Here is a 12,906-nt window from a genome sequence, read left to right as displayed (position 1 = left end):
TCCTTCCTTCCTTCCTTCCTTCCTTCCTTCCTTCCTTCCTTCCTTCTTTTCTCCATCCCTCCCTCCCTCTCTCCCTCCCTCCTTTCCTCTTTCTATCATTCTGGTTTTGAGATAGGATTTCTCTGTGTAGCTGTCCTGACTGTCCTGGAACTAGCTCTATAGAACAGTCTGATCTCGAACTCACAGAGATCCTCCTGCCTCTGCCTACCAAGTGCTAGGATTAAATGCATCCATCACCACTAGAAAACTAGAAAACATATTTTATTTCAAATACCTATAGATTCATTTGACAGCTGCCAGTCACAGTTAACATACTAAGGAGAAATAATTAATGAGTCTTTACTGACTGTATTTTCTCTTGTACATATCTGTGGCTTTTAATATAACCCCATGTTCTATAGTTCTTAGAGGAGTGAAATATTATATATGGCGAGATGGTGGTGATGCACACCTTTAATCCCAGTACTTGGGAGGCAGAAACAGACAGATCTCTGTGAGTTCAAGGCCAGCCTGGTCTACAAGAGCTAGTTCCAGGACAGGCTCCAAAGCTGCAAAGAAACCATGTCTCAAAAAAACCCAATACACCCCCACATATGTGTGTGTACACATTTCTATCAGAGTTGTGCTGTTACCTGTGAACTAAAGGGAAGACACTACTACAAACAACTATCATTTAATTAGAATTTTGAGTGTGTTTCATTCTGGATATATATAGTTTTTAACTATTGTGTTAAAGTAAAATTGTTTTTTAAAAAAAACTCATGTGTAACAGTGTTTTAAATTTTTATTAGTAAGCCGTTACTGAACCCATGGTGTGTTTATTGGCAAAACCCCTGACATTTACTGTAAATATGTATTTTTTTCGTTAGGCACAATCTGATGAAAAGGCGCTAATTGCCAAACTGCACCAACATGTTGTCGCTCTTCAGATTAGTGAGGCCACTACTCTTGGTAAGTTGGAGTCGGTCACATCTAAACTCCAGAAGATGGAGGCCTACAATTTGCGCCTAGAGCAGAAACTGGATGAGAAAGAGCAGACCCTCTACTATGCTCGCCTGGAAGGCAGAAACAGAGCAAAACACCTGCGCCAAACTATTCAGTCTCTGCGAAGACAGTTCAGTGGTGCTTTACCCCTGGCCCAGCAGGAAAAGTTCTCCAAAACCATGATTCAGCTGCAAAATGACAAACTGAAGATAATGCAGGAAATGAAAAGTTCTCAGCAAGAGCACAGGAATATGGAAAACAAAACACTGGAGATGGAATTAAAATTAAAAGGCTTGGAAGAATTGATAAGCACTTTAAAGGATGCCAGGGGAGCCCAAAAGGTAAAACTTGAACTGAAATTCAGTATTCCTGTTATGTAGTGACGTTGGTGTGATCTGTAGCTGTGTGAGACATGTCCAATGTGCATTTAAAATGCGAGTTGTAATTAGCTAGAGTTTATAAATTTAGGATTTGGATTTTCCTGAGCAAGGCTCATTACCAAAATACTTGAAACATTCTAAAAAAGCTCTAATAAATTTTAAGTATAATAATTTAAGTGATTTCGTAGTTATCAATTGATTTCTACTCTGAACAAATATTTTTATCTGAATTATTTGTTTTTCTATGTTTTTACTTATAGATATTCCTTGTGAATACTTGCAGTTTTCATAGATTTCCACATTTATTTTATTTTTTTAATTTATCTATTTATTATATATAGTGTTCTGCCTGTATGTATACTTAGAGGTCGGAAGGCACCAGATCTCATTATAGATGGTTGTGAGCCACCATGTGGTTGCTGGGAATTGATCTCAGCATCCAGTGCTCTTAACCTCTGAGCCATCTCTCCAGGCCTCCACATTTATTTTTTAAAGATTAATTTTTATCATTATTTGGGAAAAATCCTATTCTCTGTGCTAGAAATATTTATAATTTTTTAAAATTTCATTTATTGGACAGATTTCTCAAAATTTGTTCTTTGACAATTTTACATGTATATATAATAGATTCTGATCACACCTATCTGTCTACTTTATTGTATCCTCCTCTTCCATCATTTCCCCCGCCCCGACCACTTCTTCCCGTCAAATCCTTGTCCTATGCTTATGTTTTTGTTTTCATTTTGTTATCAACTGAGCTTGCCCAGCACCTCTCCTGTGAGCATGAGTGTGAAACTGTCCCCTGGAGCATGAATGAGTCGTCGGTGGCTGTCACAGTAGACAAGGGTAGAATGTCTAATCTGAACAGTATTACCAGTGAGTCCGTGCTGACGACAGTCAATGCTGTGAATGAAACCGAACACAAATGTTACCAATTTCTGTTTATTCACTTGGAAATAATTTGAAGAATATTTTATTTTAATGTTGTACTTCCTTTAGAGTAATCTTTGGAAATTCTCACTAACTTTGCTGTGTGTTTTGGCTACGGACTGACTTCCTTTGTCATAGTATAGTTTGCCATTAATTTCAAGTAATATCATGACTAGTTACCTAGCATTTATGTGCATATGTAATTTAGGTAATCAATTGGCATGTCAAAATAGAAGAGCTTCGCCTTCAGGAACTTAAACTAAACAGAGAACTAGTCAAGGGTAAAGAAGAAATCAAATACTTGAATAATATCATCTCTGAATATGAGCAGACCATCAACAGTCTCGAGGAAGAAATCGTTCAGCAGAGCAAGGTTTCGTTTTCTATTTCTGTTCTTTTTAAGGCTTTAAACGTCAGTTTACAGTTAATAAACCTTTTAACTGTATTATTGTGATAAAATATAGTTCCTGTTATATTGAGTAACAAAATAACCTACTTCTTGCTTCTTAAACTCCAAACATGAAAATTGATTTAGTTATAATAGAAGTCTTTATTTTATTTTATTTTTTGACAAGAACTTTAAATCTTTTTTTATTGCTTTATAAATAATACCATTCAAAATTTCCACTTCTTCCCCTCCTCCCATTTCCCTCCCGCTCACCTCTCCCCCTTCAGTCCTAAGAGAGGGCAGGGTACCCTGCCATGTGGGAAGTCCAAGACCCTCCCCACTCCATCAAGACTCAGGAAGGTGTGCATCCAAAGAGACTAGGATCCCAAAAAGCCAGTACATGCAGTAGAGACCTATCCCAGTGCCATTATCATTGGCTTCTCAGTCTGCCCCAATTGTCAGCCACATTAAGAGGGTCCAGTCTGATCCCATGCTCGTTCAGTCCCAGTTAAGCTGGCTTTGGTGAGCTCCCATTAGATCAGGCACACTGTCTCAGTGGGTGGACCAACCCCTTGTGGGCCTGACTTTCTTGCTCGTATTCTTCCTCCTGTTCTTCAGTTGGATTTGGGGAGCTCAGTCCAGTGCTCCAATGTGGGTCTCAGTCTCTATCTCCATCTGTCGTCGGAGGAAGGTTCTATGTTGATATTCAAGATAGTCATCAGTCTGATTGTGGGACAAGATCAGTTTAGGCACCCTCTCCTCCACTGCCCAGGGTCCTAGCTGGGGACATCCTTTATAAGCTTAAAAACAGCATGTCAGCAAGCTTAGCTGGTAAGTTAATGTTTCTTTTGATGTTAGTTATTTCACTCCTTCAGTCAGGTTTCTGCATGTTGTCATTGTTGATTTAGAACACAGCGTGGGGTAGAAAAAGTAGATGCTTAATGGCTAGACGACGACACTTATAAAACACACCCTCGCCACAGCCATTGTGTTCCGTGTGCTTAGTCTTTCTTCTTCTGTATCCTAGCTACTTATGCTCATGCTTTCACTGTCTGAAGATTGTCACTCACATACCTTTTCTTGCCAGTGAACTGCAAAGGCTCCTTGGTATTGACTAGGAAATTGTGCCATGGGACGGCTTGCTTTCATTTTCTAAACAATGTTTGCCATCCTCTCTTGTCTTACATATTTGTTTGTTATTGCTTGTTTCTTACTTCCTGGGATGTAAGTTCCTTGGTGACAGGGACTAGATTGTGTTTATTGCTATGCTTGCATTGCCCCAAATAGTACTTTGAAAATACGTTTCATTAGACATAATTGGGATGGATGGACTCATGACTAGATTGAAATTCTGACTTTACAGCTGCCTGCCCCTGTGATTTGAGGAAGTTGCTTGACCTCCTAAGTTTGTGTCTTTTTCCATATAACAAGAGTGCAAGTAGTGACAGCAAAGCTGAGGGTTAAGTAAGAAAATGCGTATCCGCCTGTTAATGCTCAATGTCACTGTGTATGCGCCTAACACAAATAAATGTCTCTTTCAGTTTCACGAAGAAAGACAGATGGCTTGGGATCAAAGAGAGGTTGAGCTGGAGCGCCAACTAGACATCTTTGACCGTCAGCAAAATGAAATACTCAGTGCCGCACAAAAGGTATCAAAAATAACTAATTATGTTTGATGCTTCTCTGAATTAGATAGCTTTTTTAACTGTAGGATGTATGCTTTATGTGAATTGTCCTGAGTTTCTTTGTTTAAAGACAAGTTAAATTTAGTTCATGATTTTTTCATACATTTATAAGATATAGTATTGTTTACTTAGTACTATACTGCTGTTTTTAAAACATATTATTTCTCAATAGTTTGAAGAGGCTACAGGATCAATGCCAGACCCCAGCTTGCCTCTTCCAAACCAACTTGAAATTGCTCTAAGAAAAATTAAGGAAAATATTCGAACAATTCTTAAAACACAAGCAACTTGCAAGTCATTAGAAGAGGTAATTTGAAGATTTTGTATTTTGATTGGAATTTTCTAAATAATATTTACTAATGTCAATAAAGTATAAAATGGTGGATTTCTTGCTAATTCCACTTTTTTATTCTTATATACTATTTCTAATAGCTGATAATGAATAGTCCATGCAGTTAATATGAATTTACCACTCATTTGTTTACTGCATTCTACTTTTGGGGACACTGAATGTTTTTAACAAGTGATAATCTTAAGTAAATTAAAATAAATATGTAAATAAATGAACTGTTGCAAAGAGATGTACTAAATAGAATTTTATTGTCAAACGACTGTTATCCATATGTGAGACAGGAAGCGAGACTCCTGCCTGTATGTGGCTAAAATTCATCTGAAGCATTTCAGAGGACAAGCTGAAATGTAATAATTTCTTGTGACTTTACTATAGAAGCTACAAGAAAAAGAATCTGCTTTACGGTTGGCAGAGCAAAATATTCTGTCAAGAGACAAAGTAATCAATGAGCTGAGGCTCCGATTGCCAGCCACAACTGATCGAGAGAAACTTATAGCTGAGCTTGACAGAAAAGAGCTGGAACCAAAATCTCAGCACACAATGAAAATCGCCCAACAGACCATTGCTAACATGCAGGCCAGGTTAAATCAAAAGGAAGAAGTCCTGAAGAAATACCAACATCTTCTGGAAAAAGCCAGAGAGGTATTTGTTATACTGCTGTTTTCTTATCGTGTATTTCATTCAAACGCCACAAAATATTTCTCAATGCGGTAGTTCATTTTTGCTTTCAGATGACTCTGTTTAGGACTTGTTGTTTTCACATGATTGGATTACAGATCTGTCAGTAAAACTGGCAGTTTGTGTACGTGCATCTTCTTCCTCTTGTGGACCGAGGTAAATGAGAGTCTCTGCTATGGAGACATGGCTGGTTTAGAAAATGTCAGGTAGATTTATGAGTGAAAATTGAAACAGTAAGGTTAACAATACTCCACAGGGGTAGTCTGTGGAGATCTAATTCTCTGGAACAGTAGGAGAGATCTAGTAATTTAAAATGTTCCAAGAAACAAATTAAAGGTGACAGATGCATATTATTTTAATCTTAAGAATAAATTGTAAGACTTGGGTGGTCAGCATGAGCGCATACTAGCAGAGATTTATTTTGGCCTAATATATATATGCATGAAGAGATTATATCTTTTCTGAGGTTTTGGAAGAGTAAAAATTAACTGAGAACATGAATGTATTTCAGTCATAATTTACAGTACGGCTTAACTTCCTGTGAAACAGGAGCAAAGAGAAATTGTTAAGAAGCATGAGGAAGACCTTCATGTCCTTCATCATAAATTAGAACTACAGGCTGAGAATTCACTCAATAAATTCAAGCAGACAGCCCAGGTAAGGTTCTGAGAAAGTTGTTCTATTCTTTATTGAGATGTGAGATCACATAATTTAAATTTACCTCCTCGTATCTCACAGGAGAACACACCTACCTTTGAGTTGACAAAATAATCGTATGAGAAGCATCTCTGAGCATGAAAACATGATCAGTTTTTTAACCCAAATCCAACCCTCAGTAATTTTTAGTGCTTATAAAGTCATATTTCTGTCCCTTGCCATGGACTGAAAACCTCCTATGTTATGAGTCTACTCTTTTTTTTCAAATTCCATCCATAAATTAATTTGTATTTATTTTCCAACTTTTGAATTAACCTCCTACTTGCCCCCATCAATCAATCTGTTCTTTATGTGTTGAAAGTGGCCCTGATTCTCTTAACCCACAGCTTTACCTCATTAATTCATTGTTATAACCCTCCACTGCACCTACATGCTGGCTAAAACATAGGGCATACAAAGAGTACAGTCTATATCCTGTCTTCCTGATCTTTCTTTTCCTCTCAGATTGTAGACTGCATTCTTCATAAAGAAATGTATAGGATGAGTCATGCATAGTCTCAGATCACACTTACTCATTACTAATCCTTTCATATCTCATAGGATTTACTAAACCAGTCTCCTGGTCCAGTACCTACCAACCGGCATTTCATCCGTCTGGCCGAGATGGAGCAGACAGTAGCAGAACAAGATGACTCTTTGGCCTCGCTTCTTAACAAACTAAAGAAAGTATCAAAAGATTTGGAAAGACAAAAAGAAATTACCGAGTTAAAAGTCAGAGAATTTGAAAACGTCAAATTACGGTAAATCTTAGAAATCTTTTAACAATGAGCAAATGGCAGTAAGGCTGTGTTGGAGCCTGTGTGAGCATTGTCGCGAGACATTCGTGTGCGTCATTTTGTCCACAGGACTCTGCAGCTCATTGCTTTACAGGATGCGGTGGGTGACATGAGACAATCACAGTTTGTAGTCAGTCTTACTCAGAAGCCAGTTTCTTTTCTTTTCTAGAGTCTTATTTTTAACACTTCCACTGTCCACTTCATCCTCTGTAAATGAAAATGGCAGTGTTTCCTTGGGCTCCTTCAGAGTGCTGAGATGAATGAAGTCCCTGCGGTCCTGTGTACAAGCGTAGCTTGACGATTAGAAGCTCACATATAAATTGCTTTTGTTTAAACACCTAACAGTATGTGATAAAACAGAGGCTCAATAGGTGTTTGTTAAATAAGGATATCAAAAACTATAGTGTCAGAATGTTCACAACATCCTACATATTAATTGGTGGTGCACACCTTTAATCCCAGCACTCGGGAGGCAGAAGCAGGCAGACCTCTGTGACTTCAAGGCCAGCCTGGTCTACAGAGTTAGTTCCAGGATAATTAGCCAAGGATACACAGAGAAACCTGTCTCGAAAAACCAAAAAATTAAAAAAAAAGATTGTAATCATTAGCCAGCCATTTTTTTTTTTTTAATAAATAGACTTTTAAACCTAAAATTGGTATAAGGTTGTTCAGTTCCTAATCATAGAACCATCTCTCTGGGTCTGAACTCATATCTGATGAAAGTGAGAATGTTGACCCGCTTATGATTCTATTTCCTTTCTGATGGCCTGTTAGAACTTTGACTGTTTACTCTTGGACCCAAGACACAGTTATGCCCGTGTCACGGGAACCCCACAGAGCCGGTATCCAATGCAAACACACTGGGGTTTATTGATTACAAGTTAGCTAACTTGAGCCATAATCTAACATGCTGCCACAGGGTGTGGGAGAAAAATGGCGCCAAGCTCTCAGGGTAATGGGTTTTTAAAGGGAAAACAGGGTGGCACAAGCTTTGGTGTTTCAGGATTGGGTAAAAAGTGTACAACTTTTGAATTCATTGTTTGGGGTATAGGGAAATTTCAACACAGTCAAAACCAGTTCAAAGATGGTTGAACCAAGCAGATGTTGTTTGGGCACCCTGGTGGGTCACTTTGACCAGAGCAGGCACAGTTTCTTGGGAATGTTTATGACCTTGCTGGGCTGCACTCACCCCCATAGTTAGGTCCTGTCTAAACTGGAGTTCTTTCTCAAATAGAATTTGTTCTGCTCTTTGAATACCTCCCAAAGTTATCACGTTTGTGAATATGTAAGTAGTTGCCACTTGAGATTTTTTTTTTATTTTCTTTAAAATAGTATATTGTGTTGCTTTTGTCTTAGATTTTCTCATTCTTTTGAATTTATTTTTATGTATTTAATCTAAGCCATGTACTAGGATATAAAATTACATTTTTTATAATCATTTTTTATTTCTTTGTTGAGACAGAGTGACCTAGAAATGGATGGTGTAGCTGTCCACAAGCTCCACCATAATCTTCTGCTTCATCTGCCTCAGTGCTGAGATCATAGACATAAACCACCATGCCATACTAAAAATTACTTAGGCTTTTACATCTAATTCCTAAATAAAAAAAAAAATGATAACAGTTTCTAAAATAACTTGCATTTATAGTCTTTTACCATATCAAGTACTAGTAGTCATGGCTTTATTCCTTTGTAAAGTTGTTTTGGTTTTTTTTTAATTACAATATTACTTCCAATACCCAGTCTGGTAAATTCACATGGTTGTTTCTCTCAGGCTCCAGGAGAACCATGCAGGGGAGGTGAAGAAAGCGCAGGCAGAAGTGGAGGACTTAAGGCGTGCTCTTGTCCAAGCACAGAAGGAGGCTCACAGTTTGAAGTCTGAACTCCAGGCTCAGAAAGAAGCAAACTCAAGAGCCCCCACAACCACAATGAAAAATCTAGTGGACAGGCTAAAGAGCCAATTGGCCTTGAAGGAGAAGCAACAAAAGGTAAGTGGCAGATGTCTTCTCGGGAGAAAGGCCTAGAGAAGGCCTGGAGATGTGTGAAGGATGCTAGCATGGCCGTTACAATGACACTTTATCTCATGCCGTCAAAGACGGTACTTTTGCATGGCTCTGCAGTGGTGGTGCTATGTTAAAATGCAGATAAAGTTCAATTTATCTTTTTATGCCTGGTGATTTGCTGAATTACTTTCTCATTTTTCGTTGGGTTTTCATGTAGCTGGAACAATTTTGAACAATTTAGGGGCTGGGATGGTATAAAGGAAGAAGGATTTAAGAAGTTGGCCACAGTGACTTTGTGGATAGAGATTTAATATGGAGTAGTAGCTTGGGTGTTTTGTTTTTACTTATCTCATACTTGATAAGTGGGTTAGAAGATGCTACATTTTCCCCACCTTAATTCATAAATTTTATGGGCAAATATTTTAAACAGTGTCTTATAACATTACTCAGCTGCCTAAATACAGTAATTTCACATGAATGGATGCATAATGTGATGTTTTTCTAAGTGAAGAATTTATTGCTAGTGTATAAACTTGGAAATTTTCAAACAAAATATTCTTTCTTTTATAATATGAATTGGTTGGCATAAAGATTGCTTCTGAAAATAATTGTCAGGGTTTTGAACTATTTCTGAAGAACTGAAAAAATTACAATGGAAATTCAGTTGAAAACGTTCCAGAGTTTGTGAGTTATATTTAATCAAATTCATTTTGTTAATCTTTCATTTGTTTGTTGAGCCAGGTCTCACTCTGTAACCAGGCTGGCCTAGAACCCACTAGGTGTAAGCTGTCCTCAAGCTCACTGTACTCCTCTGCCTCAGCACCTTGGTGCTGATGAGATCATAGGCGTGGGCCATACTTAAAATTACATAGGATTTTGCATTTAATAGAAAAGTAGTCGAAAGTAATACTGCTTATTTTGCATTTTATTTTGCTCATGTACATTGTTAATTTTCCAGTAAAAATGTTTGTATATTGTAATTTTTAGGCACTTAGTCGAGCCCTGTTGGAACTCCGGGCCGAAATGACAGCTGCAGCTGAAGAACGTATTATTGCCGTAACTTCTCAGAAAGAGGCAAATCTCAACGTGCAGCAGGTTGTTGATCGACATACGAGAGAGCTAAAGGTGAGTATCAGCGCACAGATTAGTATAGCCAGATACAGGGTCAGTTCCGAGGATGTTTTTGAACTGTTGGCTAATTAGACAGATACACACATAGATTTAAGCAGTATATCCTTGTGTTACTCAGGTATTGACTATCATCTGGAGGATTTTGAATAAGTTGGACTACTATGAGTTATGCTTACTAATAGAACCCATTGCAGAAACAGAACTCATTTAAGAGACATTTTATTTAGAAATTTTTAAAGCATTTTTAATACATCTCAAGTATTACTGGGATTCAGGTCCAGCATGGACAAACACTTCACCACTGACCTAACTTCCAGCCCTCAGAATTCTTTTAAGGCTGTTTTGTTGGGATAATTTCAGGTTCACAACAAAATTGAGAAGACCAAGAGATTGGCAGATATACCAGACATACCTAGCTTCTTCCATAACTGCCATTCCCCCACCAGTATGATGTCATTTTAGCTATAGAGATGTCAGATATGAAGCCTTTCCTTCAAGTAAACTAATTTTTCTTTCTTTGAGAGAGGGTTTTCCTGTAGCTTTAGAGCCTGTCCTGGAACTAGCTCTAATAGAACAAACCAGGCTCACAGAGATCTGCCTGCCTCTGCCTCTTAAGTTTTGGGGTTAAAGGCATGTTTCACCACCACCCAGCTAGTAAATTAATTTTTAACAACTTACTTTATTATTTTCTTATCTGACCAGTAAGCTTAGTGATTTAAACTTTTTTCTCTAATTACTCTTATATTCATAATAACTCTCAATTTGTTTTTTCCCCAAAAAGATTCCTTATAGAAAATTTCATATATATTGTGATAAAATTAAAAATCTAATTGCTTTCATTTTTTTAGTTTTATTTACTTCTGATTTTTTCCATATATGACTTTTATTTTCATTAAATACTTTGGAAAGTAGATTTTCATTAATTTTTAAAAATAGCCTATTGTACTTTTCAATATAGTGATCATAAAAAAATCTGTTAACTAAATAAATGTATAAAAAAGGAAGAGTCCTTTACTGTTTTAGTTTTCTATATTACTGTTTTAGTATTCTCCTATTCATATGAAAGGCTGCTCCTGAGTTTTTCATCTTTTCATATCCATTTTTCAAAACTTTCTCCACAATATAATTTTCTTTTAAACACATTATAATAACATTAATTAATATTGCTAATAATACTATTTGACCTTAATCATTTATCCAATAAAACACATACTGGGTGGTGGTGGCTTACATAGGCAAATGGATCTCTGTCAGTTCAAGGTTAACCAGGTATTCAGAGAAAGTTCAGTACAGCCAGGGCTACACAGAGAAACTTTGTCTCAAGAAAACAAAAAAAAAAAAGAAAAAAACAACCCACTTACACACTTAGTTGAATAAGCCATTCCAGAACAAATAATAGCATGTTTTGACCACTGCCTTTATTCAGATCAGCTAAGAATGTCTGTGTTTACAGTCATAGCTGCTGTCTCAGGCTGACTCCCATGTCTTGTCCTTACAAAGTAGTTCACAAAATGTTGAAGTCTGAGATTTAGGCTATGGAAATAGTATGTTTTAGAATCTGTAAAGCATTGTTGTGTATGTTGGAAAGTATTGGTTTTTTATTATTTTACCTATAATGAAACATTTTGCAATAAAGTTTTGTTTGAACTGTTTGTTGAAAATTATTTGTTTTGAATTGTTTCCTTTTGTTCTCTCAGTGAACTTGTTTCATTTGGCAGGAATGAGGGAAATATCTGCAGTTTCTAATTTTCCCCTGTGTGCTGTATTTTAAAGATCTATAGTGGACTTGTGTTTCTAATGCATATTAGTAGTATAACTTCAAGTTTTTGTTGCTTTATCTTTAATACTTGAGGAAGATTTGTGAATAATGATTTTATCTCTTATTAGTCACAAATTGAAGATTTAAATGAAAATCTTTTAAAATTAAAAGAAGCTCTTAAAACAAGTAAAAATAAAGAAAATTCTCTAGCTGACGACTTAAATGATTTAAATAATGAACTGCAAAAAAAGCAAAAAGCTTATAATAAAATCCTTAGAGAGAAAGATGGAATTGATCAAGAGAATGATGAACTGAGAAGACAGATTAAAAGACTGTCCAGTGGGCTACAGGTAATACTGTGTTTAATTCAGATATTGTATAAGACTGTCCAGTGGGCTACAGGTAATACTGTGTTTAATTCAGATATTGTATAAGACTGTCCAGTGGGCTACAGGTAATACTGTGTTTAATTCAGATATTGTATAAGGCATGATTGTTACTCATTTTAAAAACTTTTGTTGTTGTTTTGTTTTTTGTTTGTTTGTTTGTTTTTGAGACAGGGTTTCTCTGTGTAGCCCTGACTGTCCTGTAGACAAGGCTGGCCTCAAACTTGGAGATCCACTGGCCTCTGCCTCCCAAGTTTGGGGTTTAAAGGTGTGGCTACCACCACCCAGCTCTTTGATTAGTTCTTTGAGTGACCTCTGTTGTATTATTTGTCTGTAGCGGGCCATGTACAGCGGTAACTTTCATGTTAGAAAACATGATTAATGTTAGCCTCACAAAATTTCTATAATTAGAATGTTTAATGTGTCCTTTGATATTTCTCATGTAAAGTTACATCTTAATGTTTTCAGAGCAAACCTCTGCTAGATAATAAGCAAAGTTTAATTGATGAACTTCAAAAAAAAGTTAAAAAACTTGAAAGCCAACTGGAAAGAAAGATGGATGACGTCGACATAAAACCAGTGAAGGAAAAGGTCTGTGAAGTGCACTCATTAATAGTTTTACACTAAATGGAGCATTTATTATTTATTATTATTATTAATGCACTCATTAATAGTTTTACACTAAATGGAACATTTATTGATAAACAGAAATTACTCTAATAGTTTTACACTAAATG

The 12,906-nt window shown here is 36.6% G+C and overlaps 1 protein-coding gene across 2 annotated transcripts in view; it reads left to right on the top strand.

The window, feature by feature from the left end:
* Cep290 (centrosomal protein 290) overlaps positions 1-12,906 on the top strand; it is a 79,380-nt gene that overhangs the window by 43,411 nt on the left and 23,063 nt on the right. For both annotated transcript variants that reach the window (XM_013350354.2, XM_026784448.1), the window contains exons 30-40: positions 870-1,325; positions 2,503-2,667; positions 4,224-4,331; positions 4,540-4,674; positions 5,095-5,361; positions 5,947-6,054; positions 6,655-6,854; positions 8,665-8,878; positions 9,881-10,018; positions 11,912-12,133; positions 12,638-12,760. In XM_013350354.2, coding sequence (XP_013205808.1) covers positions 870-1,325; positions 2,503-2,667; positions 4,224-4,331; positions 4,540-4,674; positions 5,095-5,361; positions 5,947-6,054; positions 6,655-6,854; positions 8,665-8,878; positions 9,881-10,018; positions 11,912-12,133; positions 12,638-12,760 — 2,136 coding nt within the window. The remainder of the gene's footprint in view (positions 1-869; positions 1,326-2,502; positions 2,668-4,223; positions 4,332-4,539; positions 4,675-5,094; positions 5,362-5,946; positions 6,055-6,654; positions 6,855-8,664; positions 8,879-9,880; positions 10,019-11,911; positions 12,134-12,637; positions 12,761-12,906) is intronic.

This window comes from Microtus ochrogaster, chromosome 24 (genome assembly GCF_000317375.1).
Source record: "Microtus ochrogaster isolate Prairie Vole_2 chromosome 24, MicOch1.0, whole genome shotgun sequence".
NCBI classification, from domain to species: Eukaryota; Metazoa; Chordata; class Mammalia; order Rodentia; family Cricetidae; genus Microtus; species Microtus ochrogaster.
Note: the sequence above shows the minus strand (reverse complement) of the source record. Positions and strands in the feature narration are given on the sequence as shown.